This window comes from Molothrus ater, chromosome 3 (genome assembly GCF_012460135.2).
Source record: "Molothrus ater isolate BHLD 08-10-18 breed brown headed cowbird chromosome 3, BPBGC_Mater_1.1, whole genome shotgun sequence".
Taxonomy (NCBI): Eukaryota; Metazoa; Chordata; class Aves; order Passeriformes; family Icteridae; genus Molothrus; species Molothrus ater.
In genome coordinates this window covers 87,429,679-87,453,043 of record NC_050480.2, presented here as the reverse complement: position 1 = coordinate 87,453,043, position 23,365 = coordinate 87,429,679, and the positions used below count along the sequence as shown (strand labels likewise).

At 40.1% G+C, this 23,365-nt stretch overlaps 1 protein-coding gene across 1 annotated transcript; it reads right to left on the bottom strand.

Moving 5' to 3' along the window:
* Positions 1-6,055: 6,055 nt before the first annotated feature.
* On the bottom strand, positions 6,056-22,824 carry LOC118684713 (elongin-A-like). Its single transcript, XM_036379786.1, has 11 exons — positions 22,720-22,824; positions 16,204-16,260; positions 14,424-14,536; positions 12,684-13,386; positions 11,177-11,276; positions 10,197-10,370; positions 9,553-9,650; positions 8,632-8,812; positions 8,177-8,300; positions 6,336-6,454; positions 6,056-6,198 (listed from the first exon to the last, which is right to left on the bottom strand). Exons 1-11 carry the CDS (start codon positions 22,822-22,824, stop codon positions 6,140-6,142), a joined length of 1,833 nt encoding a protein of 610 aa, XP_036235679.1. The 3' UTR covers positions 6,056-6,139.
* Positions 22,825-23,365: the final 541 nt, after the last annotated feature.

Here is a 23,365-nt window from a genome sequence, read left to right as displayed (position 1 = left end):
TTATAATGAGGCACCCAGTGTATCAATTTTGCCTTTTCAGAGCCACATAGAATACTTTTCTCCTTATCTATAGAGGGATTGCTACCTCTGGTCAGAGCCTGTGATATTCCACCCCTCAGCTGCAGAAGCAAACTCAAGTCTCAGCCTTTCTGGAAACCTGGCAAAGCTGCTTTGTGCATAAGCCTTTGGGACTTGTTTAAAACATTTCATTCTCTCCATGCTTTTCTAAATATCTAAGCCCAGAAGTCAGCTGTCAGCACAGCTCAAGCACAATACTAATGCTTAATACGCCACTTTAGTGGTTATCTAAAACTTGAGACAGACTAATTATCTAACTTTTAGACTGAAAGGTCTAAAACTATTAAAAAGCACATCAACAAAGTTACCTGTGGGAAAATGCATTTTGCAGAGAGCCAGCTACAGCACATCCATTGGAGAGAAAAGCTGAGAACCCTGAGCATTGTGAAGAGCTGTACACAGCAAATGTGCCTTGTCTGGTGAAAGAAACTCATGTAATTCACAGAGTTAGATAGCATAAGGAAGAGGGCTTCAATGTTTGCCCCTCAGAGAGGTCAGCAACTTGAAAAGAGGGAATATTGCTTCCCAATCTCGTCTCAGCAGTTTTTTCCCAGTCTTGCAGGTTAGACTCCTTCTTTCTTCCAGAAGCTAGCAGTAGTTTGCTCCTCTTCATCTCTGCCTGAGCAGCTAAGTTTCCTGCTTCTGAAGCAGCATCTCTTTCTGCAGCCTCAGCAATTCCATAAACACAAAGGGATAGGGCCTAGAGATGCCATAAAAAGCTTTGTCTACTGCTGGAATACTTATTTACAGCTCTGTAGGAGGACAGCTACAGAAGATTTCCAGAGTTGTTCAGCCCTGTCCCTCAGCAAGTGCCATTTTTAGGTCTGTCACCAGGGATAAAAAGAGGGAACTTCTCTGTAAACAGAGTTCACATAACATATGCTGCTGAAAGCTTCCACCAGCACTTCCCGCAGCAAGCACACCATTTAGGGCTTAAGCTACAAAGATTACATTCATGACTTTATAGTTTCACATGTAAAGCAGGAATTTTAAAGTTTTGAGGGGGGAAAAAATAAAACTGCCACCTCCCGTACTATTCTGACCTGAATTCATTTGATCATCAGAAATTAGGAGAAACACTTGGATTCTAAAACTAGATTTCTATGCCTTTAAATAGTTGGCAATTTTATGAGGTTTTGATGCTTCATTTCTGAAAAACTATGACAGTCTTATTGTGTATTTTCTTCTAGAAAACCTAGTACATCCAAGCTCCATTTCTAGCATCATTTTTATCTAGGGCACACTGGTGAGGATATTGGGTGTGGTAGGTAGAGGACTGTTAGATCTCAGATTCCAGAATGTTTGATCTCCAGGCCATCAGAAAGTTGGATTTGGTATGTCCATCTGTGGAAACAAATCTCCTCAAGTCTTCTGGGATTAGTACATTCCTTTATACATCTGGGAATGCTTGGTTTTCATCTGCTTTTTTGTTGTTTTAGATCCAAACTGTCAACATATTACATTTATCTTTTGAAAAGCCTGCAATTCTGTCTCTATAATGTGTGTAGTCACAGAGCCCCTTTTTTGCTAACAATTAGGGTTGAAGTTTTAAAAACAACCCAAGACATGTAATCAAAAGAATTTTGTACAAAGAATTCTGTACCACAGAATAAAACATAATTCAGCTATGTGAAAAAAATTTAGAGAGGGAGAAGATGGGATAGCTGTGTAAGGAAGCAACTCATGTGTGAAAACCAGAAAACTGAATAAAGCACATTAAAAAATGCTTAGCAGAATTTGTAAGAGAGGAGGCAGATACATTGCACATCACTTCCATTAAGCAGGAAGAACAACAACCTGTTCCCATTCTCATGTCAAGCAGCACAACTGCAGAGTGATTCCAGCATTTTCCTGAAAGGTACCCAAAACAGGGACCACTGAAAACCAAAGGCAAATGATCACACCAAGAAATGCTGAACCCAGCCCCTACACTGGATCAATATGATTGATCAGAAGAGCCCAACACCATTCTTTTTCCCCTCCAAATGATTCAGCAGATGGGAAAGGAAATATTTTGGGGGCTGGAGGCAAGAATTGCTCATATGGAAATTAGTGAGAAAGAAAAAAAAAAAAGAAAAGAAACAAAATCACAATACGGTAGGGGTGGCTGAAAAGGGAGACAGTAAGCTGTCTAACCAAGGCCTTCAATCACCCACTCAAAAGCCTCTCCTGTCTTTACAGGAAGAGCAGGGAAAGGAAATAAATAAAAGAATGAGGCAACTCTGACTGGGTGACTTGGGGTTTTGTCAAGTGGTGTTTTGTTTGGTTGGTTTTTTTATTTAACAGCAGTATATAGAGGATGGTCTTCTTATCCATCAGTACATCAACATTTCTCACCACATTAAACCTTGGCACACACCTTTTGCCAAACTTTCAGACGGCAAGTCTGAGATCTGCATTGTGCAAGGGGATTTTTTTTCCCTCTAGTGAGGTCATCTCCTATGACTACCAGAAATCCTCAGACATCCCCAGGTACCACACAGCCAATGGCATCATGCTCAGAGCTGTAACCACCTCCCTGCTCACAGGGATCTCAGCTGTGCCTTGCTTTAGCAGCAGCTCAGACAGTATCCCTGAACAGCAACAACTGACAACAGCATGCATAGGGCACTACATTGATGGCTACAAACTCTTCCAGAAGGATCACGCCAAACCCTACACCCCATTCTGGCCTTGGCCCAGCACTTAAGCACTTAAGCTAACATTTAAACGCCTACAAGGTCCCCAAGAAGAGCTTAGCTCCTGGAATTCACATGCCTTCTGAGCAGGGTCTCCTAAGATCGAACACTTCACCTCAAAACTGTTTTCCTTCTGCCACAGGGACTGTTTAGATGGCAACATCAAGCATGCTCCTTTTTTAAGTGGCATAGCAGTCAGGCCAAGCTTTCTTCTTGGGCCCAACCACTAAGAGGATGGAAAACGTTCCTGAATGCTATGAAACAAACACTGTCAGGAAGTGGAAAGTGGTTTCTGTGCTTGAAAGAAAAGAGCTCAAGAGGAAAAGAAACATTATGCATTTGTGGTCCTTTCCACAACAGCAGGACATTCCTTTTGTGCCCATATTTTCCTCCCATTACTTATTTAATTTTCTAGAAATTAATATGGAAGTTGCTTATCACCTGGAAAAGCATTATGCTGCTGGGATAAAAGGCTCCAGAGATACTGCAAGAGGACTAAGAGCTGCAGTGTGTTTTTAGGGTAGAGAACTCCGTCGTGCACTTGTAACATTCCATCTTTCTGTGAAAATAATCCCTCTTCCAAGAAGGATCAGAGGTCTCCTCTGATGAGATGTGGCAGCCAGCCTGGGGAATATGCAACAAAACAACCAAACATCTTTCACCCATCCAGCAGAAGGAAAGTCATCTGCCTCAGGCCAATATACTCCAATACCATGTGTACTGTTAGGTATGTCAGATGCCAGGAACACATATCCAGCAATCATTCCTCTGTATATAGGGATGGAAGGCAGGAGACTGCAGAAGCATCTACATTAGCGTTCTGGTTCAGATTGAAAGAGTATACCTTTGAAGTTGGCTTTGAATTTGCCTCCATGATTGATTTGCATTGTATCATCAAGCAGTGTCAAACCACAAAAACAAGATTCCTCACAAAGATGCATTCCCATAGCATCCCAGCATACTGCAGCCTCAGGTAGGCATTAGTCCATAGGAACAGACCACAGCACAAGCAAAAGAAAAACCCTACCCTAAAGTGTGTGTAGCACCAACTAATTTATAGTAAAGAGATTTGCTTGTCTACTGTATTTTCTCAATTAGTAATTATCACGCTGACAATCTGATCCCATGAGCACCCTCTGCACATCTCTTACCAGAGCTGTATCTAGAGCCTTTGAAGTGAGAAAGTGAGAAGAGAAAATTAAAGTCACCTAATCTTGAAGTAAAATTTGTCCTCCACATAACTCTGCTACCATTGTCAAGGATAGGAAAAGTTATTGCAAATCAACAATGTAATTCTATTAGTTAAAACAACTCCTTATCCTTCAGACTCCAAAGTGGATATTCCCATCATCTATATATATTCTGGATGGCTAGAGCTGTGTTCTCAAATGCCAGAGCCAAAACAATGACTTTGTCTTTTCTTACACAAAAGGATACCACACTTGATAGAAACCTTCAGCTGAATTTAGCTTCTGCCACCAACTGATTAGCAACAAAGAGTGGTACATTGGTCATTCAGCCAGATTTAAGTCCTGTAAGGAATGCTTCTGGGATGAACTGTTCAGGTATGTATGACAGATGCTGCATTACCTCTCCTATTAGTTAATGCTTATTTTGATTCCAGAAACAGCAAAAGCTTCCCCCAGCATTTCCAGTTCAACATGCATGTTTTCAACTTCCATTCTTTTTAGTGCCACTGTAATGCATGGAGAAAAACCACAACACAACAGCACACTGTCGCAGACATCTTTCATGAAAAATCCTTTCTTAGGATTTTTCCTTGTGACAAGCTGCAGTTTCAGCAACCAAAGTAAACAATGGTTATCTGCTGCTGTGGAATGCAACAGGTGATTGGTCTCCTGTGGGTGTTTGGATTTCTTGACCACTCATGGCAGAGCCGGCTCTTGCTCTGAGACACAGATCTTTGTTATTCATTCTTTTCTATTCTTAGCTTAGCTAGCTTCTCAAGAAACCTTTCCTTTCTATTGCTTTTTAGTATAGTCCTAATGTAACATATATCATAAAATAATAAATCAAGCCTTCTGATCATGGAGTCAACATTCTCGTCTCTTCTTCACCCTGAAAACCCTTGTGACCACAGTCACAGCACACCTGCTGACAACAAACCCCTGTATAAACAGGGCATTTGCACAAGCTGTTATGTATGGGTGACTAAGTTAATGGCTGGAAAAGCCATTTTTAGTAGCACTATTTTTGTAATCTATCTGTAGTACCTAACATATAGGATGAGGAAATTCACACATAAGGTGTTTTGAGTAAGAGACATCAACCTAAAGGTTTCATGACAACCTTATCCTTTGCTTCATGAAGAGTTCTAAAATGCCAAATCCTATGGAAGTACAAAGGAAGAAATAAGACCTACTTGCAACTACTGAGTACAATTGATAGAGCTTCTCCATTTCTAAGGCATGCCTTCAAGGCAAAGTCAGGCTTACAATTCAGGCAAATTAACTGGTTTAGAAAAAGAAACTACAAAGACATATCTCATTTCTAAAACGAAAACCATTCATAGACCAATGCCAAACTGCAGCAGTCCCTAACTCTTGAAAGGACAGCTATGCAAGACCAAATAGCTTCTTCACTTTAAGACAACTGGCTGTGAGGTTGTGAGCTAGACCTCTTCATGACAGACTGAGAGTAGCAGATCAGAGAGTAGTCCACATTTTCTTTCATCTCCACACTTACATACAATCATAGAATCACAGAATTGTTTGGGTTGGAAAAGACCTTAAAGATCATCAATGTCCAACTGTTAATCCAGCACTCTGATCCTCAAATGCCCCATCTACACATCTTTTAAATATCTCTAGGAATGACAACACAGCCACTTCCTTGGGCAGCCTGTTCCAATGATGACAACCCTTACAGTGAATTTTTTCCTAATATCCAATCTAAACCTTCACTGGTGCAACTTGAGGCCTTTTTCTCTTGTCCTGTAACTTGGGAGGAGAGCTCAACCCATGTACAACCTCCTTTCAGGTACCCATAGAGAACAATAAGGTTCCCCTCAGCCTCCTTTTCTCCACACTAAAGCACCCCCATTCCCTCAGCCATTCTTAGAAAAACTTGTGCCCCAGACCCTTCACCAGCTTAAACTCATAAATACATCACCTATAAGGGTTCGTATAAACTGATTTGTCATTAGTGTGTACTGACCTTATTTCAATTCAAGTAAGAATGCAGCAGTATGAAAGAACTCAGAGGTTTCAGTATTTATTGCTTATTTTTCACGCATGCAATTTTTCAGAACTATTTAACTAAAGCAAATTGACCAGTGCTTACATGAACATTACTTTCATTCATGGTAGCATAATATACATACAGTCACATCAAATAAGCTTCAAATACACAGCCTCATTTTATCATTGTCCAACTCTACTCCTCAGTGCTTTCAATGTTTTCTTCATGATTGGTGCTATTTCTTCAATAACAAAAAAAAAAGAGACCAGTTAGGATTACAGCTGTGAACAACTTAAATTGGTATTAGTCTAATACTAAGCATATATTAGGCAGAAGGTTAAAACAATTAAATTGATCATCTTAGGAAATGCCACTTACTTTTGGTAGGCTTCTTTCCATCTTGAATCATGACACCTGAGCTAGAACTTCTACTGTTGCCAGCACGTATCAGATTTGATAATGTGTTATTTCTGTCTCTCATTTCTGGAATCCCTGTTCTTTTAAAGCAAGCAAGTTAAGAAAAAAGTTAACATTTAATATCAAGCTACTATTTGCTCTGGCTCATTTGGAAAAAAAAAAATCAAAACCAACAGCCTGATTTGGTACATTTAAGGAACTTTATACATTTCAAAGTCATAGGATAATTCAGGTTAGAAGGGATTTCAGATGATCATCTCTTCCATTTTAATTGTTGAACAAATATTTATAAGATTTCATGTCTCCTATTAGTCTTTAAAATCAAATAATCAGAGTTTGTGACAAATCAAAATGGCCAGCAATACCACTGTGATTCATAATGCCCTGTGCTCTAGTTTGCACCTTGTTTTTCCTCTTTGAACACAGCTTAACTGCTAACTAACTCATTGATAGAAAATGAGAGCAAATGTTTAAAAACAAAACCTCTGTACCCAACTAGCAAAAGGTACAGTAACTAACTAAACATCATATTGGAATCCTCAATCAGCAAGACAAGGACTGAGGCAGATACATACACAGAGCTGGTGCCTCCTGCTAAAGAGCATTAACCCAACACAGCATTTAAGTGTCAGCACAGTGTCACCAAGCGTGGCCAGCCCTGTACTCCTCGGAGCCAGACACCGAGGATTCTGCCAGCACTCAGTACCACTGCACCCTGAGTGAGAATAGCAGCCTGCTAAGGAGCTGCATGTCTGCACACAAATCCTTAGCAGGATTGTTTAGCTCCTGCAAGACCAGCCTCTCAAGTGAGAATTTCACCTACACAAATTCTGCAGCTTAAAAAACCAACAGGTCAAAGTAGTGAAGTTTAACTCATTGTGCCTAAACAAACCCTTTGGTTCTCCAGAAGGCAAACCAATGAGTCTCTTCCAGCTTCTTTCATGTCTGAGAAAAAAAATCATGCAAGGCTTGGTCTACATCATTCAGCTACTGGTCCAGAGATTACTGGAGCACAAAGGACATATATACTTGTATGCTACTGTACTTGAAGCACCTAAACTGGAAAGGCAGGTCTGTCACAATACAGAATCAACCTCCCACAGAGCAGCTGAAAGCAAAAGTGCAACTCAAAGTGCCTTAAGCTACTGCCTTGGTGAAGGACTATCTTTTCAATGGAAATAGTAACAGTATGGAAAGAACCTTCCAAATCTCACAAGCTGAAGGCACAGTTATGAAAATTTATCTGGTATAGAAGTTGTGTTTAAGAAAATTCTTACATCCAGGCTGCCCTTCCTAACGACATGTAAGTATGCCCTTCCATACTTACAACCACCCTGAGCAGCAAGTCTGACTTGGCTTCTGAAATTCACAGGGAAGAAAAAAAAAGTATTAAAAGTTCCCAAGGTTCATTCTGGTCAGCTGTATCACACCAGGCAGCTGACTGGGATTTTATCAAAGCAGGAGAACATGTGAGGCTACTAGGCAGGTTAATAGACCCAAAACATCAACAATGGAATTGCCCTAGGATACCAAAGCAGCTTTAGTGCAATCTGGAGAAAAGAAACAGCGTCCACTTACACTCCAGCTGGGAGAGTGAATTCACTGGCACTTGTGAGAAACGTGCAATGACAAAGCACACATGGCAGAGGAGTACACAAGACTTAAAAGGCAAGTTTGTTTCTAGCTACTAGACACTTGAAAAAGGAAAGTAAATAGAGTTATGTAGAACTTCAAAATTATTTTACAAGCATGATTTTGAACTGAAAGACACAAACTCAAAAGCATAGGTACATAGCACTTACTTGCACTTCCCTGTAGGATGAAGCTGGATGACAGGTCCTGCTGCCCCATGGATTTCTTGCTGTCGGCAAAGGTTCCTGGGTGGTTTTGCTGCCCCAATCACATAAGCCATTTTTACTTGCCTTCCTAATATAGAAGCAAGGAGCAGAGGATACATAACTTTTCATATCCTTTATGTCCAAAACTCTTTGCATTGCAGCTTAGAATCCTTAGTCCAACCAATAAGGTAAGATTTGTCTAATGCATAATATTTGCAGGATACACCAACGTATTGTATTAACGCATCTGTTTATTTTTAAGCAAATTTTAATTTAAGAGTAAGTGTTTGTTCTTGATGATTTCTCCTGGAAGTACAGCATTAGTACTCACTGCAAAGAAATCACTAAACCAAACATATTGTCAAGAACAGCAGAAGAGACTAGGTTTTTTAAGTGGAAGAGCTAACCAGAGATTTTACCTTTTGGTTTCTCAGACTGAGCTGAAAGAATATTTTTTGTAAGGATCTTCAGTTTTTCTTCTCTCTGATTAAACAGTCTCCAGTACATTTCACGCCAAGACTCATATTCCAGAAGGCTCTCATTTTTAAAGGCTCTTTGGCAGTGTTTCTTCCACAAGTGGTCAGCCTCTTTTATAAACATCTAATTTAAAACACAGACATCTTAAATCAGAGATTTAAAAATAACATTTTCAAAAGTACCTATTCTCTGAGCCTACAGACAAAACCCAAACCTTTGGTGGAAGAAGGTGCAGAGCAAATCCCACCACACGTGCTGACACAGGTACCCACACTGTGGCAATACCATGCAGGGACACTGACTGCAGCCTGGAAATGACACAGCTTCAAGCAGCAGAGCTGGAGTCAGCGAGCCACGCTTACAGGCCAGACTTGTTTCTGCAGCACAGGCTCAGGCCACTCCAGCTCTCAACTTGAAGCACACAGAGGAAAGGCTAACTTGCCCTCCAAAGGACTGCATACTCAGAACATCAATGTCCAAGTGCATCATGGAGCTCAAGTCCCAACTGTGCAGGTAAATCTACCACATACATGAAATCTCACTCCAGGTACTTCCTGACTGATATGTTTTGCAGGCTTAGTATTTTGTAACTTGAATACAGTTGGTTCTGACTTTCCCAGATATTTCAGTGGTAAATACTATGGTCACCTTTTTTCTTTCTTACTATCAGAAATACTCTTGTATACATACTGTCTTTCACTTAGTCATCAGTAGTAATACTCCTGAATGGTTTAAACTTGAGAAAGGGGGACTTAATAATGACAGCTGAATTCAAAGAAATTAGTATGCAAGATAGAAAACCAGTGCAGCCCATGGAGTTAGGGAACTCTGTGGTTTCCCAAATTTAACAAGGCAGAATTTACCAGATTACATTTCTCTACTCGAAACAACTGCTCTGGTGTGCAACGTGCTAGCACAGGCTCAAGAATTTCAAAGGGCACACCTCCTGCTTCTTGTAGCACTACAAAAGAGGACAGTACTTTCAGTATCTCACTTATTTTACTCAATGGGTAACACCACTCAGTTTAAAAATAAAAACACAAGTTAATTTTAGCAAGCACTAACACAACATCCTATGCCAGGCTATGAAAATATTTAAAAGTCAGCAGTTCCGTACTGACTAGCAGTTATACTTGAGGATGGATAAAGCATCTTTGAATAGTAATTGCCCCATCTTTTACTGATATGCATCATTTCCTCCTCTGCCTATGCAATGAAGAATGTCTTGATCACAATAAACATGGGGGTGGAGGGGCAGAATTTTTAGTTTATCATTTATAGGACATTATTTTATGTAAACTTGGACCTTTAAAATTGTAACTTTGCAAAACAAAGCTACATTTTAGCACAGCCATCAATCCATTTCTGCAACTGCTTTTCACCCTGCTCCAAGTCACCATTTGAAGGGAGGGACAATATATTTTAGTAGGCCAGTGTTTGGCATGGAGGAAAAAAAATCTCATACCCCTAATAGTCACAAGTGCTACAAATCCCCTGAAGTACTCACACTCAATATTGTTGTGAAGCATGCGGACACACTGCTCATGCAGCGTAAGCATCTTGGAAAGGCAGACTGCCTTGGAGCCTGAGTAAACCTGCATTTTGGAGTTCAGTCTCTGCCCTGTGAATTGAACTATCTCATTGACTTGCTGGGGTGCTTCTACAGCCGGTACTGTGAATGCTGCAAGCAAAACATCAGGCAGGTTTCACAAGGCTTTAAACATTCAGCTCTGAGATAAACATAAATGACCTTTACTTACATATACAAAGTATTTTCTTAATAAAAAGTTACTGCATTACAGCATGGGGACCCTTGCCCCTTGCATGTATTGTAAATTGCAGAAGTCCATTCACCATTATCTAACTCCAAGATGTACACTGCAAGTTGAGCTGCACCAACTCAAACCAGCCCTACATTATTTATCTCCAGTCTACATGAGCTGTATTCACATCTCAATTGCTCTGTTACCCATCCACAGAACTTTACTAATCATTCTGAGTTATCTTAGGGAAGCCAGAAGCTTCAACAGCAGCAATGTTTCAAGATCCCAGTGGTAGGAAGCCACATGAGAAGAGCTGCTAGGGAACCACTGGTACTTTATGCCACCTACCTATAATGATACTAGTGGTTCCTATGCCAAAGCTGGACCTAGTGCCTCATATATTTGTTTTACCTAAGATCATTTCTGCTAAGGCTTTGCCTGCTCTAAGTACAGACATGAGTAAAGATAAATGGAGCCTGTAGAACAGCCCCTTGGTTTATGCCTTCTCTAAGTCTGTGGTAACCTTCCTCAGTAAGACATTAGAAGGAAGGTCTTATAACTCCCTTCAGCTTCAACAGAGTTTTGACAGATGAGGAAGTGAGGCCCCTCTTTGCCATGGACTGATGAGCTAATACAGCTTATTGGAAAAGGGGATAAAACATTTCTATGCCGACCTATAAACACCTGCACTATTTCACATTTATCAGCCTTGTCTATTACTTACCTGTAAAGTCTGCAGCACATGGGGGAGATGATTCTGAGATGCCTGGCAGAGTCTTAGGTAGTGGAGTATTAAGAAGCTCTTGGAGGGATGCCACTTTGGCCTGTGCACAGTTAAGGAAAGATTGCTTCAATATTATAAATTCAGGGTTAACCAGGCTTAAAATAAGCTACAATAAACCCCCAAACATTTATGCAAATCCCAAAATTAACTAGGATAACTAGAACTCTTGCTTTTCTACACTAACATTTACTCACAGGATTACTTTGCAGTATATCCTTTTATACTCCACTTAGCAACACTATACCACAAAAGGAACTGAGTGGGACATCTGCAATTAGCACACAGAAAGATTAAAGAACAGAGTAGATATGTAGAGCTAACAGGCTTTCAGATAAATCACTACTGAGGCATGCAACAAATGAGGTAAAACTGCAAGATGACAAAAGCATAATTCTAAAAGACAAGAAACAGCTTTACACCTAGTCCTATCAAGTCTCCTAGATCACATTCAGTAAGCCATTCAGCCTAAAACATTCACAGCTAACTCCCTAAAACGGGATTTAAAGATGCAGCAGCCTGTTATGTATGAGTCCCTATAAATGGATCAGGTGCAGCATCTAAATTGCATCTTGGGTGTCCTCCAATTGCAAGCCAGGCACTTACAAATTTTGGGCAAGTCAGCCCAAAATTTGAATTCCCTCACTTCATTTAAGTATCTATAGTAACTTTTCACAACTGCTTGAATACCTGAGGTTTTTCCTCAAACAGTTTATGTTAGAGTATCATACATAAGCCTCTACATTAATATTTCCTCATCTGGGACAGAAGATACCATATTCAGATTGCAGATCTTCCGTAATAAAAAAAGCCTAAAGCTTTCACATCACAGTGAAGATATAAATCTGAAGATAACCCTAATTTTCAGTGCACAAAAGGTCTTCATTTAAAAGGTTTAATTCAAACATTTTTTTGCATACATATTTCCTCAGAGGAGCTACTTAAGCTTTTTGCATTTCAAGAGACTAGGACAGCTCAGATTATTGTATGTATAATCTAGTTCTATATGCAACAATGCATTTAAAGAATGTTTAGTTCCACTGCAAACATTAACATTCACTATTAAAGAACCATAGCATCTGACAAAAGGACTGTTCTATACACAAAGAGCTGCAGGAGCCACAAACCAGGACGGTCAAGAAAGAAAAAGGTGGATGTCTTCCAAAGGTAACTGCCTTTGCACTTTGAAAGTCAAATGCAGATTAATTGGTAAGGGGCAAACACCATAGTAATATTGGAAACAATACTAAAAATACAAGTAATTAAATTAAAAACTGTATCTCTTTTCTCCCCAATATTGTCATTATTGGCAATTGCAACGCAGCTGATACATCAGTCATGCAATCTGTTCCTTCAAATAAACACAGATAAATTTCAGTGAAATTAAAAGTCGAAAGCACTTGTTTGTCTGCTGTTTATCTGCTTTTATCTCAACCCTGTAGGGATTTACCTTTTTACTCAGAGTTTCTGATTGATCACTCTCACATTTTTTTACATCTTCAACTCCCTCTTCTGCCTGAGAAAGTTTTGAAGTCTTTTGTAGTAATGAGCTGTTCTTCTCTTCACTGCACTTTTTTGGCTGTGCACCTGTAGAACAAGCTTTTCTCTTTCTTTTGTTGGTAACCTCATCATAAGTAAGATAAGATTCAAAAGACATAGTAGGGGGTTCAAATTCCTCATCACTAGATGATTTGGCTTGGTCTTTCATGACAAGATTTTGTTTTGGTTTCTTCACACGTTTAGGATTTCTCTGTTTGGAAGCATCCTTACTAGGCTTTTGTTTCAGGGACAATAAGCCTTCATTGGCTGCAGAGGAATGCTGCTTCTTTGAAATTGTCTTTCTCTCTGTGGAGGTGCTCCCTTTGAACTCACTTTCTTTAGCCTGAGAATTGGTATCCTGGGAAGCATGCTTAGAACCACTGCTGCTACATACTTTATTATCACATTCTTTTGGAGACTCAGAATTTGTACTTTGATGAGTCTTTTCACTACAAATATGCTCCTTATTCAGCTTTGTAGTAATGGGAGCACTGCTGGAACTTGTAAAGGCTGGTACAGATGTTTCAGGCTTCTCTGAAGGCTTAATCTCCTGGGAAACAGAATATTTCATCTCATGTTTTTCTTTTTCATTATTTTTTCTTCCCCTGCGATCACTGCAACGATAAAAAAATTGCATCCCATTCTCTAGCTGATGCTAAATTCTTAAACAATCTGGTTTTCCAATATTAGTAAAACTAAAAGCATAAAATCACACCATGTGTCAGTGTCACAAAACCCAGAACTTAGTTCTGCACTGTGTTCTTAATCTTCCATTATCAGTACAGAATCACAGAGCTCTTGGGTCCAGCACTGCTAAATATTGAAACAAGAATTGATAGCAAAACAAGCCTGAGCAGGAAAACAAACCTGACAGTACTATCTGCTTATCACAGGCTGGAAACCAGTTTTCACAAAGCTTCCCTGCATGCTTTATAACAAAGACATTGTGCTTGAAATAACTAGGAGTCAGAAAAATTTACAACATGTTCTGTAGGTGAAACAGATTAACAGGTCAGCCTTTATGATTTGCTTATCACAGGTTCTACTATTTTACTTTACTGTCATTTGAACAACTTCAGATTTAAAATGCACTATTTAGTCAAAGTATTCCCTTGGCTTTCTCAGCTCAACTGGTTGGAACTGTTGGAACTCCATGAAACATACAAAGCAGAGCAGGCCTGGCCATGGCAGTGGTGGCTGCTTCAGTCTCAGAAGAAACTGCATCTCTTCACTGTGCCTCCTCCAGTGTTGGACAGCCCTCTCAGTCCACAGGAACATTACAAGAAAAACCTCTATACAACCACATCACTGGAGAGCTGCCTCATTTAACCACCACCTCTGGGAAGAAAGAGCAAGTTTCCCAACTTCCTCAAGTGCAGAGCAGTGCCCATCATGGTTTAGTCCCTGCTTGCACCAGCTGGGACCTAAGAACTTGTGACACTCACAAAAAGCAGCTGAAGTCAGAGAACCAACTGGCTAGTTGACCAATAATGGTTTGATTGTTTTGCTCATATTTTACAGCTGCATTCTCTTAATTCACATTCCAATTCAACATACATATGGCATTCCAAACACCCTCCTAATTTGCCAATCTGTATTTTCAAATTACACTACAATATAATTAACTTCAAAGAAAAAAGTTCACACCTACCTTTTATTTTCTGGAGAAATAAGCTTTTTCCACTGTTTTAACAGACTTTTAGCTACATTCCCAGCAGTGGCATGTTCCCTAAAACTTTTAACTGTTTTGTCTATGCCAGTTTCCTGTTGAAGATAATGCAAGAAAGATGGGCAGAATAAATCACAACTCTCCTCCCAAATAAAACCTCCTCTACAACTGCTACAAACAGTATTAGCCTAGTATTCAGAGCAGTCCTATGGCAAAGAATAAATGCCCTCTTTATACTGCAAACAGAATTGAAGCAAGTAGTTATTTATAACCAAATATGGGGAACAAAATGCAGGCTTAATTTATAAAACTGAGGTAAGTAATTTTCCTCCATTAAATGTACATACTTCAGGAATTTCACTTCTCTCAAATGCTTAAGCCCACAACATGCATCAATTCAAATTTCCTTTAGGCTTATGAAGTACATTTGAGCATATTAGAGAGCATATATGTTGGGCATGGTGTAATACAAAATACATCTCAATCAGCAGTACAGGGTTGAAGGGTCAGAGCAGCAGAGTTATTTTCTCAACATCATTGTGTCTTCAAATCTCATTTGAGTGTGTTTTGTTTAAGCAAAAATATCTTGCAGACTTTGAGTGTTTGTAGAATCACAGGTGATTTTAATAATGTATTATCAGTAAACATCTGATTCACAAACCCTCACTTTTAAGATGAGGCAAAATATGGAATTCAGTATGTTCACTGCAACCTGTGAACAACTAACAACTATACTCCTGTGAAGTCTGAGCTATACACGTTACTCCCACATAAGCAGCTCAGCCTCCAGAAAGGACTTGCTTAAATTCACTTCAAGTATATTTAGCTTGTATATAATTTGAGCAACCTGATTTGGTAAGTCAGTCATTGCAAACAGATGGAAGAAATCTGGGGGGACTACTTCATAAAGCTATTTATGTTCCTCAAATGCATTAAAAATACGTGGAGCCCTCTGCTGTAAGACATCACTTTCCTCTATTTGACTTGAAGGCTTCCATCAAAATCTGTCCCATTATAAAGCATGCAAAAATTCTGGGAACATGAATCATCTGCAGGAACCCTTTGTCATTTTAAACAACTAATTGCAATGTGAGACTATGTATTTTTATTGGAAAACAAAATAAATATTGCTTCATTTCAGTAGAAGTTTGCCTGTGTCTAGGCAGACAAATGCCTTTACCTGAACAGGTATTGAAATATCTTGGCAACTACATTTTTCCTCTTACTCTGCAAAGAATTCTCTCACAAAAACAACATTTTTTTTCTTTTCAAAACACAGACACGTTGCTTATAATAGCTAGAAGCTTCACAGACCAGTGTGAGAATATCTAATACAGAATTTTACAGGATGCAGCGTGGATGACGATAATAGTCACAGGAATCATTATTAGGGATTCCTCCTCTTAAAATGCAAGAAACTAACTTTAAGCTGCTAATGAAAGATAGGAGAGTTAGACAACTGACTTAAAGAATGGTTCACCCATATTTGCTTTAAGCATTGATTGAAGGCAGTTTTACACTAAAAAAAAGCCAACCTGATAAGCAAAGTGTCCTCTATATGCTCAGTTTCCTATCACTGTTGACATAATACTGCATCCATCAAGCTGGATGACCCACTTTTGGGAAATTAATCTAACCAAACAGGATATAAATTTAAAATTATAAAATGAAACATGTTCACCACTTCTACAAATGCACACTCTTGACATTTACATAGTAATTCACTGTAGAAGAGTGCAATGTATTATTACTGATCACTTACCACTAAAATATCCAGCGATAAATCCAAACCTTGTAGTGCCTTAAGTGTTTTTATAATCTGGAAGGAAACATCAGATTTTTTGTTTTAAACAAACTCTTGGAAATCTTATTCTGTTCCTCCCATCCTCATTCACATATTTAATCCAAAAACACACAACAGTGTTAAAAGGAACATCCAGTAACTCCTGGAAAACATGAGCACTCCTTTACTGCACATCAAGCAGTGTTTGCAGTCAGTGCTGTGAACCAGTACAGTCCTGCCAACCCCTCAATTTCAGTAACAACAGAAAATCCAGTAAATAGTTTGAATTTACTGCTGCAGAGATTACAGTAAATATCAGTAACACAGCAGTAGAGGCTACATATATACGCCTACTCATCCTGTGGCAGTGGCCCTCATTTGCCACAGAGCCAGTACAAAAGCTGCATTGTGCAAAGTCACCAAGCAAAAATCAGCAAGCCTCAGAGTCAGCAGCACTACTCCATCAATCCAGGCCAAGAAAGGACAATAGAGCTGCTGCAAGCCCAGACTGCACAAAATAAGGTTTTGAAACCATAACTGCAATTTGAATTTTAACAAAACAAGCTTGAGCTAGAACAACTGTTTCCTTTTGCGCTGTCAAAGCTTACACCTGTTACCAAACACAACACTTCCATAAAAGCAGGAAAGATTTTTTCATGTACAAAAATACTCATCTTTCCATGAGAAGTGTTTTAATAACAAAGAAGTCACATTTATAAGCAGAGTATAAATTTCAACAGCAGTATAACCCAATTTATTTGGCAATGGGTAGCATATAGCATCCCAGTCTTGCAGCTAACCATACACAGCAAATTTTCTTATCTGTCATTGTTTAAGAATGGCATTCCCCAATTTAGAGTTGCCACTAAAATACTCCCAACCACACACATGAAGCTATGCTACAGAGATGACAGAATTAATGTACAACTGAAATACCAGCATTTCAGAGGGCTTTCACAAAGCCTGAAATACTAGTCAAGTATTTCAGATCATTGACACTTCTCAGTGTAACAGCAGGAACACAAAACACACTACCCAGAAATCTTCTGACAACAAAAGCAGCTATAATAATTTAAATAAATGATGAACTGTCATTTATTATATTAGATACTGTTTCTGAAATGGCACTGCAGGTGGTGGAAGAGGTACTAAAAATGAAAAGCAAGCTCAAAGAAACAATTTCCAAGTTGCACTCCAGAGATATATTGCTCTACTGTTGCTCTAAGTCTCATTGCTCCTATAATGCATTTGAGCAGTGGAATCCCACACTTGACACTGATCTTCATTGTGTTCAGTGGGCTCTATCTACATGCCTGGCATGCAGCTCTTCTGTAAATCATCCACCCTGAAACAGCACTTCTGAGTCTAAACAAGCACAGCAGAAATGCTTCACAGCCTGGGAAAATGTGAGACAAGGTAAAACATACAGCTAGGACCAGAGACAACAAATCAAATCTCTCCCAAAAAGTTCAGCTAGCTACAAAATGGCAGGAGACCTAAAAAAAAAAAAATTAATTTTTAAAAAAGCTTCCTTACCAAGATTTCAGAACCAGCACAAAAGCCATATGAAGTTCTGCTTATCTTAAAATAAGGCAATCGCCAAGAAAAATTGCAAATTGCAGTTGTTCACAATGTTGACAGTTTTTAATGCTTGAGAGGATCAGTGCCAAGTTAGTTCACTTTTATTTAATTAAAAGAATTTATATCCTCATTGATTAAATTTATTTTGCAATGAAAAAGTAAGTCACCCACTGCTGACATGTTATATTGTGATATTTAACATGTCTAGATAATCAAGCAATGCAAACCACTGGGAGTAAATCCCATTTATTTTGCCAGAGACAAACCTATTTGTGAAAGAATACTAAGGGATGTTTTCATCAAGATACAGAGAATAGGGGTTTTGAATAGTTTCTCTTGATGGATTTTAGACTAAGTTAATTCATAAAGCCAAGTTTTTTTCAGAAGAAAAAATTCAGGAAGCAGGCAATTACTATTCATACAACTTCAAACCAACAGGCTAAATTACAAAAGCACCTAGATGACAAGCATGTTCAAAAGCAGTCAACACATTTTAATGAAAAACAAAACTTGCAAAGTCTTCTAAACTACAGACCACATTGCTCATTTGGGTTACTTGGAATGTGTATCACATTTGGAAAACTAAGACAAAAAACACTGTTTCATTTTAAAAAATAGAAAAAATGGATCAGACACACTGATAAGGTTTTTAGAAGTGATACCAACCACTTAGAAGCAGGGAACAGCTCAGGCTGCAGGGCAATCAGCAGCTCTGCACGTGCAGGACTAGTACAAGACTCTGTTCTGTACCTGGACAAAGTAAATGGCCACATCCAGCCTGCCAGTAGGAATCACACATCTCCAAGTTCTTGGGATGTAGAACCAAACTTACTTACAGAAACAATCAGAAAATAAGCAAATAAAATTTGTGGCAAGCATCTGTAGCAGCAGAGAAACTTTGTGTTTATCCTATTTGCTAGAGATCTCTGATTTCTCTACCAAAGACAAAGCACAAATACCAAGCTCCTGTATTATCTATTGGGCTTTGGAGAAAGGTATACTGTGATCCACAAGATACAGCAAAGTCTATCACCAAAACCAGAGCTTGCTAGAAACACCAACTTTGTTGTCCTGATAGCTATATATAGTATACCATTATAATTATCGCATAAAATAAGGCAAAAGGATGAAGTCTGTTCTGAGCAGGCCTTTAAAAACAAAACAAAGACTGATCTTTCTCTAACCATTGCTTTTACCACAGCATTTGTGGCCTATCTGGCTCTTATCTCACTGGACTGGATCTAGCAATTTCTTCAGGGAAGACCTTCCATATACACACAATACATATGTACCCCTCCACTGGTTTTCAGACTATTTTACCTCACATACCACTATCAGCTATATCCTTGTGGAAAAACTCTATCTACTTTAAAAGAGACTGTAAACTTCATAGAAAAAATGTGAAAAAAATTTATCTTCATATACAATTCCTAAACTAGTCTACATAATTCCTAAATTCTGATTTATAAAGAACAATCAAAACCCTATAGGACAGGCGGTTTTCTCATAAAATACATCCCAAGAAAAAACAAGACCTAGGTCTTCATGCAATATAAACAGGCAAAGCCTTATGGACAAACTCAGAGCTTGCACCTACAGAGTGGTGTGAGACTAAAGCAAAGATCACAGTAGGAACAAAAGCAAGAAAACAATCAGGGAGGAAGGGAAAGCAGGCTGGAATTTGGAAAGCAGAGATCACTGGTAATAAGCAATGGGAAAGAAGCACGTAAGCAAACAAAATTTTCCAGAGCTAGAACTGAAAGCAGAGTGGTAACAACAGCTGCCAGGTGCACTGGGTTTGGGCAATTTCCACTACACCACTCTTGCTCCATGATCCTTCATCCAAGTGCTGTACAGTCTCCTCTTATTTTCCTCTCTGAGCCTGGAGCCTCAGGAAGGATGTGACCCACTAACAGGCTCCCAGACCATCTGTCCTCAGGGGACAACATTTCTCTATATTAACTCCTGTTCCCTCTCTTCACTCAATAGTTGCATTTCCCTTTCAAAGAGATGCCTATGATTCTTTAGCTTATTCTCTTCTATAACAAAGCCTGTTATATTGACCTATATTGAAATTCCATCAGGTCAATAACTTCTGGCTGAGCTAGACAACTCATTTGAAAGAGTACCAAGACTTTGAGGAAAACACCTTAGAAAAACCCAACTCTGTCCCAAGCAGATAATCCCTATATCCTCAGCTAACAAAAAAAAAAAAAAAAAAAAAAAAACCTGAACAAATACCCTCTCAAAAAAAAACCAAGCACAGCTGTTCACCTAAAACAATTGCTTAGCTTTGTGTTCAGCTACTAAATCTAATGATCTGGTAATTACCTAAAGGAGCTTTCTTCCAATCATCTTACACAATACAGAAATAAATGTAAATACTAATCACACACTTTACCTTGGCTCTTTAGTTTCATTAAGTTATGCTAGCCAGAGCTACAGCCCTTCTCTTGCTATCTTATAATCTTTCCAGCTAGACCAGTGTTGTTTTTAAAAGCAGTCCTCAGAACAGGACACAATATTCCTGTGATTGCCCCTCTAATGCTATATAGCAATAATAACATAACCCTGCTAAGCTACCCAAAGATAGCATTTACCCCATAAGCCACTGCACTCTACTGCAATTTCATGCTCAACTGGTAATACATCAGAGCTCCAAATCATTTTCTGAGTCAATGCTTTCCAAAATACAGTCTCCTATGCTGAATGACCTATATTCATAGCTCCTAGCTGTGACTTTCCACTGAGCCATGGTAAAACATGTGTTGCTCAAATGAATGTAGCCTACCACATGATCAAATTTGGTTTCTAGAAGGGACTCACTTCATTTCATACAAATGACTTCAGTATGGGTAGCATTTCCCTACAATGTTTGTTGTCTTCTAAATTAAGTAAGTTTCAGCAGCATCATGTCACAAAGAGATGCATAATCACTCTCCTACCCCCCAAAGAACCACCACAAACCCACAACCCAGCATTGTTTCCTTATGAGGTCTGGCACTTATTTTTGGCAAGTGCAGCTGAAATCAGTTTCATATATTGTATCAGGCCCATGCCACTGCTGCTCTAATCAGCATCATACAGAAGCAAGTCAAATGCCTCGAAGCTTGCCTACACTAATTCACAACAATTAGTGTCAGCCAAACACAATTTGAGATAGATTTGGCAGAGACATAACATCTCACGGAGTGGTATGGATCACAGCACCACCCTTCAATTCTACATCAGGTACAATACAGGCATCTTAACATCATGCATCATTCCTGTATGATCAATGCCAGTGAAGACCATCTCACTGATCTTTAATGCTAGCACAGTACTTTTTCCCACACCTTCCCTGGAACCATAAGCATCATTCAATAACTGTTCTTTCCTTTGTCAATTCTCTGAAAACTCAGTGGGTACCTATCAAACCTCACACATCAAGAAACTTTTGAAATGGGACAACTGATGTTCTTTGTGGTTATCAAAAACTTTTTAGCAATATTAAAAAGTCCAAAGACAAATATTCTCAGTATGGAACAGAAGTATTTGACAACAAAAACACTTGCCTACATATACATCTGTGATATTGATTTACAATTCTTTTCACAAATTTCTAGAACTCACTTTTTTGCCTTTAAAGATACTAACCACATAATTTCTCTTGTTAGATTCAACTTCTGTAAGGAGCACCTTTCATGACTGCCAATTTACAGCTATCAGTTTCTCACTTTCCCTGCCACTCCTCAGGCTGTGTTACCCATAAATACTTCTATTTCACTACACAGTTTTACCAGGGACAGAAGTGCTGCAGCACCACCATTAGCTCCGTTTTACACAGCACCTACTTGCAGCTATGCCACATAAAAACATTGCCTCTGCTCCCTTAATGAATCCAAATTAGCCAGAGTTGTTCTGATTTTTCCCTTTAGTAGAATGCTTTGAAACTTACTGGTTTGGGATTACTTAGAAACTTATTACTTCTAGAATTATTTTCTTTTCCTTTGCTACCTCTTGTTCAAATAGTGTATCAACACTAATCCCAAGTACAAATTCAGACACTGTAATAGCTGATTACTCCTGTAGCATATGAAGAGATTTTAGGCTAATTGAACTGCAAATTAAAACTTCTGAAGAAGCACCTACACAGATATTGTCTACATCACAATTCAAGAAGATAAGCCATTATTGGCTATGAAAACCAGTATTTCTTCTGTATGTATACACACATACTTTGAAAACACACTGGAAACATGATTAATAGCTAAGATTCTCATCAACTACCAAATACGATGCCATTTTTACTGCTACCCTCCTGCCTCCAACCAAAAACTTCTATCAAGTTTTAATTTCTTTGAAGCCCATAAAGATAAAAGCACCCTGTATTTTCAAACTGAATGTGACCCTCCAAAAATTGAATTTAAAAAAAAAAACAAACCAAGCAGAAACCACACCACTGTTTCGAATACACCTTCTTCAGTCAAATATAACTTATTATTTCATAAAACGTTGAGGCCAATTGGCACACGCTATTGGCTTCCATTTCCTTGGGAGTGCCGGCTGCTGCTCAGAGAGCGTGGCGTGCCTTGGTGTCCCCTGTGCACCTTGGTCCCCTCTGCCCGTCCAAAGCCCGGTGCAGCCTCAGCACCGGCTCTGATCGCGCTCCCCACTCATCTCTGCCTGCCTCAGGTGTCCCTTAGCTACTCCCCACAGCTACTGAGCAGCCCGGCCACCCTACAGGACTTGTTTCACGAGAACAGCTTAGTCCTCCTTGGACCAGGAAGCACAAGGCAGGGCATCAGAGGCGCCGCTCCTCTTGGATGTGTGCCGCTAAAACCAAGCAGAAGCGCCCATTTCGCACAGAAAAGCTCCTATGAACACAGAAACAGCAGCCCAGCAGCTGCTGCGCTGGGCCTCCGCGCCGGGTACCTCCGCGGGCTGCCGCGCACGGCGCAGCCGCTCCTGCAACCCCAGCACGCTCCGCCCCTTCTCCGCCACGGCACCACCGCCACCGCTCCGCCCTTTCTCCGCCATGGCAGCGCCGCTCCGCCCTTCCTTTCTCCGCCTCGGCACCGCCGCCGGGGCTCCTCTATCACCGCCCAGCCTTCTTGTAGCTGCACCCGCTCCGCCATTGGCCGTTCATCCCGGCCGAGCTGGTTGTTGGCCGCCCAGTTACCAGCAGTAACAGCGCGCATTGTGTGCTTTCCTCTGACCCGCTGGGCTCCATTTGATCGCGCAGTGCGGTACTGAGCCAGCGGTACTGAGCAGGCACAGCGTGGCTGGGGCGAGCCCCTGCAGAGGGGTCAGGGAGCGGCCTGCGCAGGGAACGCCTCGGCGCTGTGCCCCTGCCCGGGCAGGGCCCCTGCCAGCCTCGGGAGCAGCCCGGGCGGGCCCTGCGCTGCGTGCGGCAGGTGGGACACGGACAGTGTCACTTACCTGTCCTGTTAGCTGCAGCAGCCCCGAGGCCCGAGGTATCCCTGGTGACTGTGCGTGGCGGCGAGGCTGCCCTGTGGAAGGGTGCCGCGTGTTGGGGTGGCGAGGCCGAGCCGTGAAGCCGCGACTGGCGCCGGCACGC

Excerpts from the sequence above, each read along its gene's own strand:
- LOC118684713 (XM_036379786.1), bottom strand. The coding sequence starts at position 22,824 with ATGGCGGAGAAAGGGCGGAGCGGTGGCGGTGGTGCCGTGGCGGAGAAG. Across the intron at positions 8,813-9,552 it reads GAGTAGAGAAATGTAATCTG|ATGTTTATAAAAGAGGCTGA; the intron begins GTAAATTCTGCC and ends GTTTTAAATTAG. Across the intron at positions 6,455-8,176 it reads CATCCTACAGGGAAGTGCAA|AACAGGGATTCCAGAAATGA; the intron begins GTAAGTGCTATG and ends TTGCTTTAAAAG.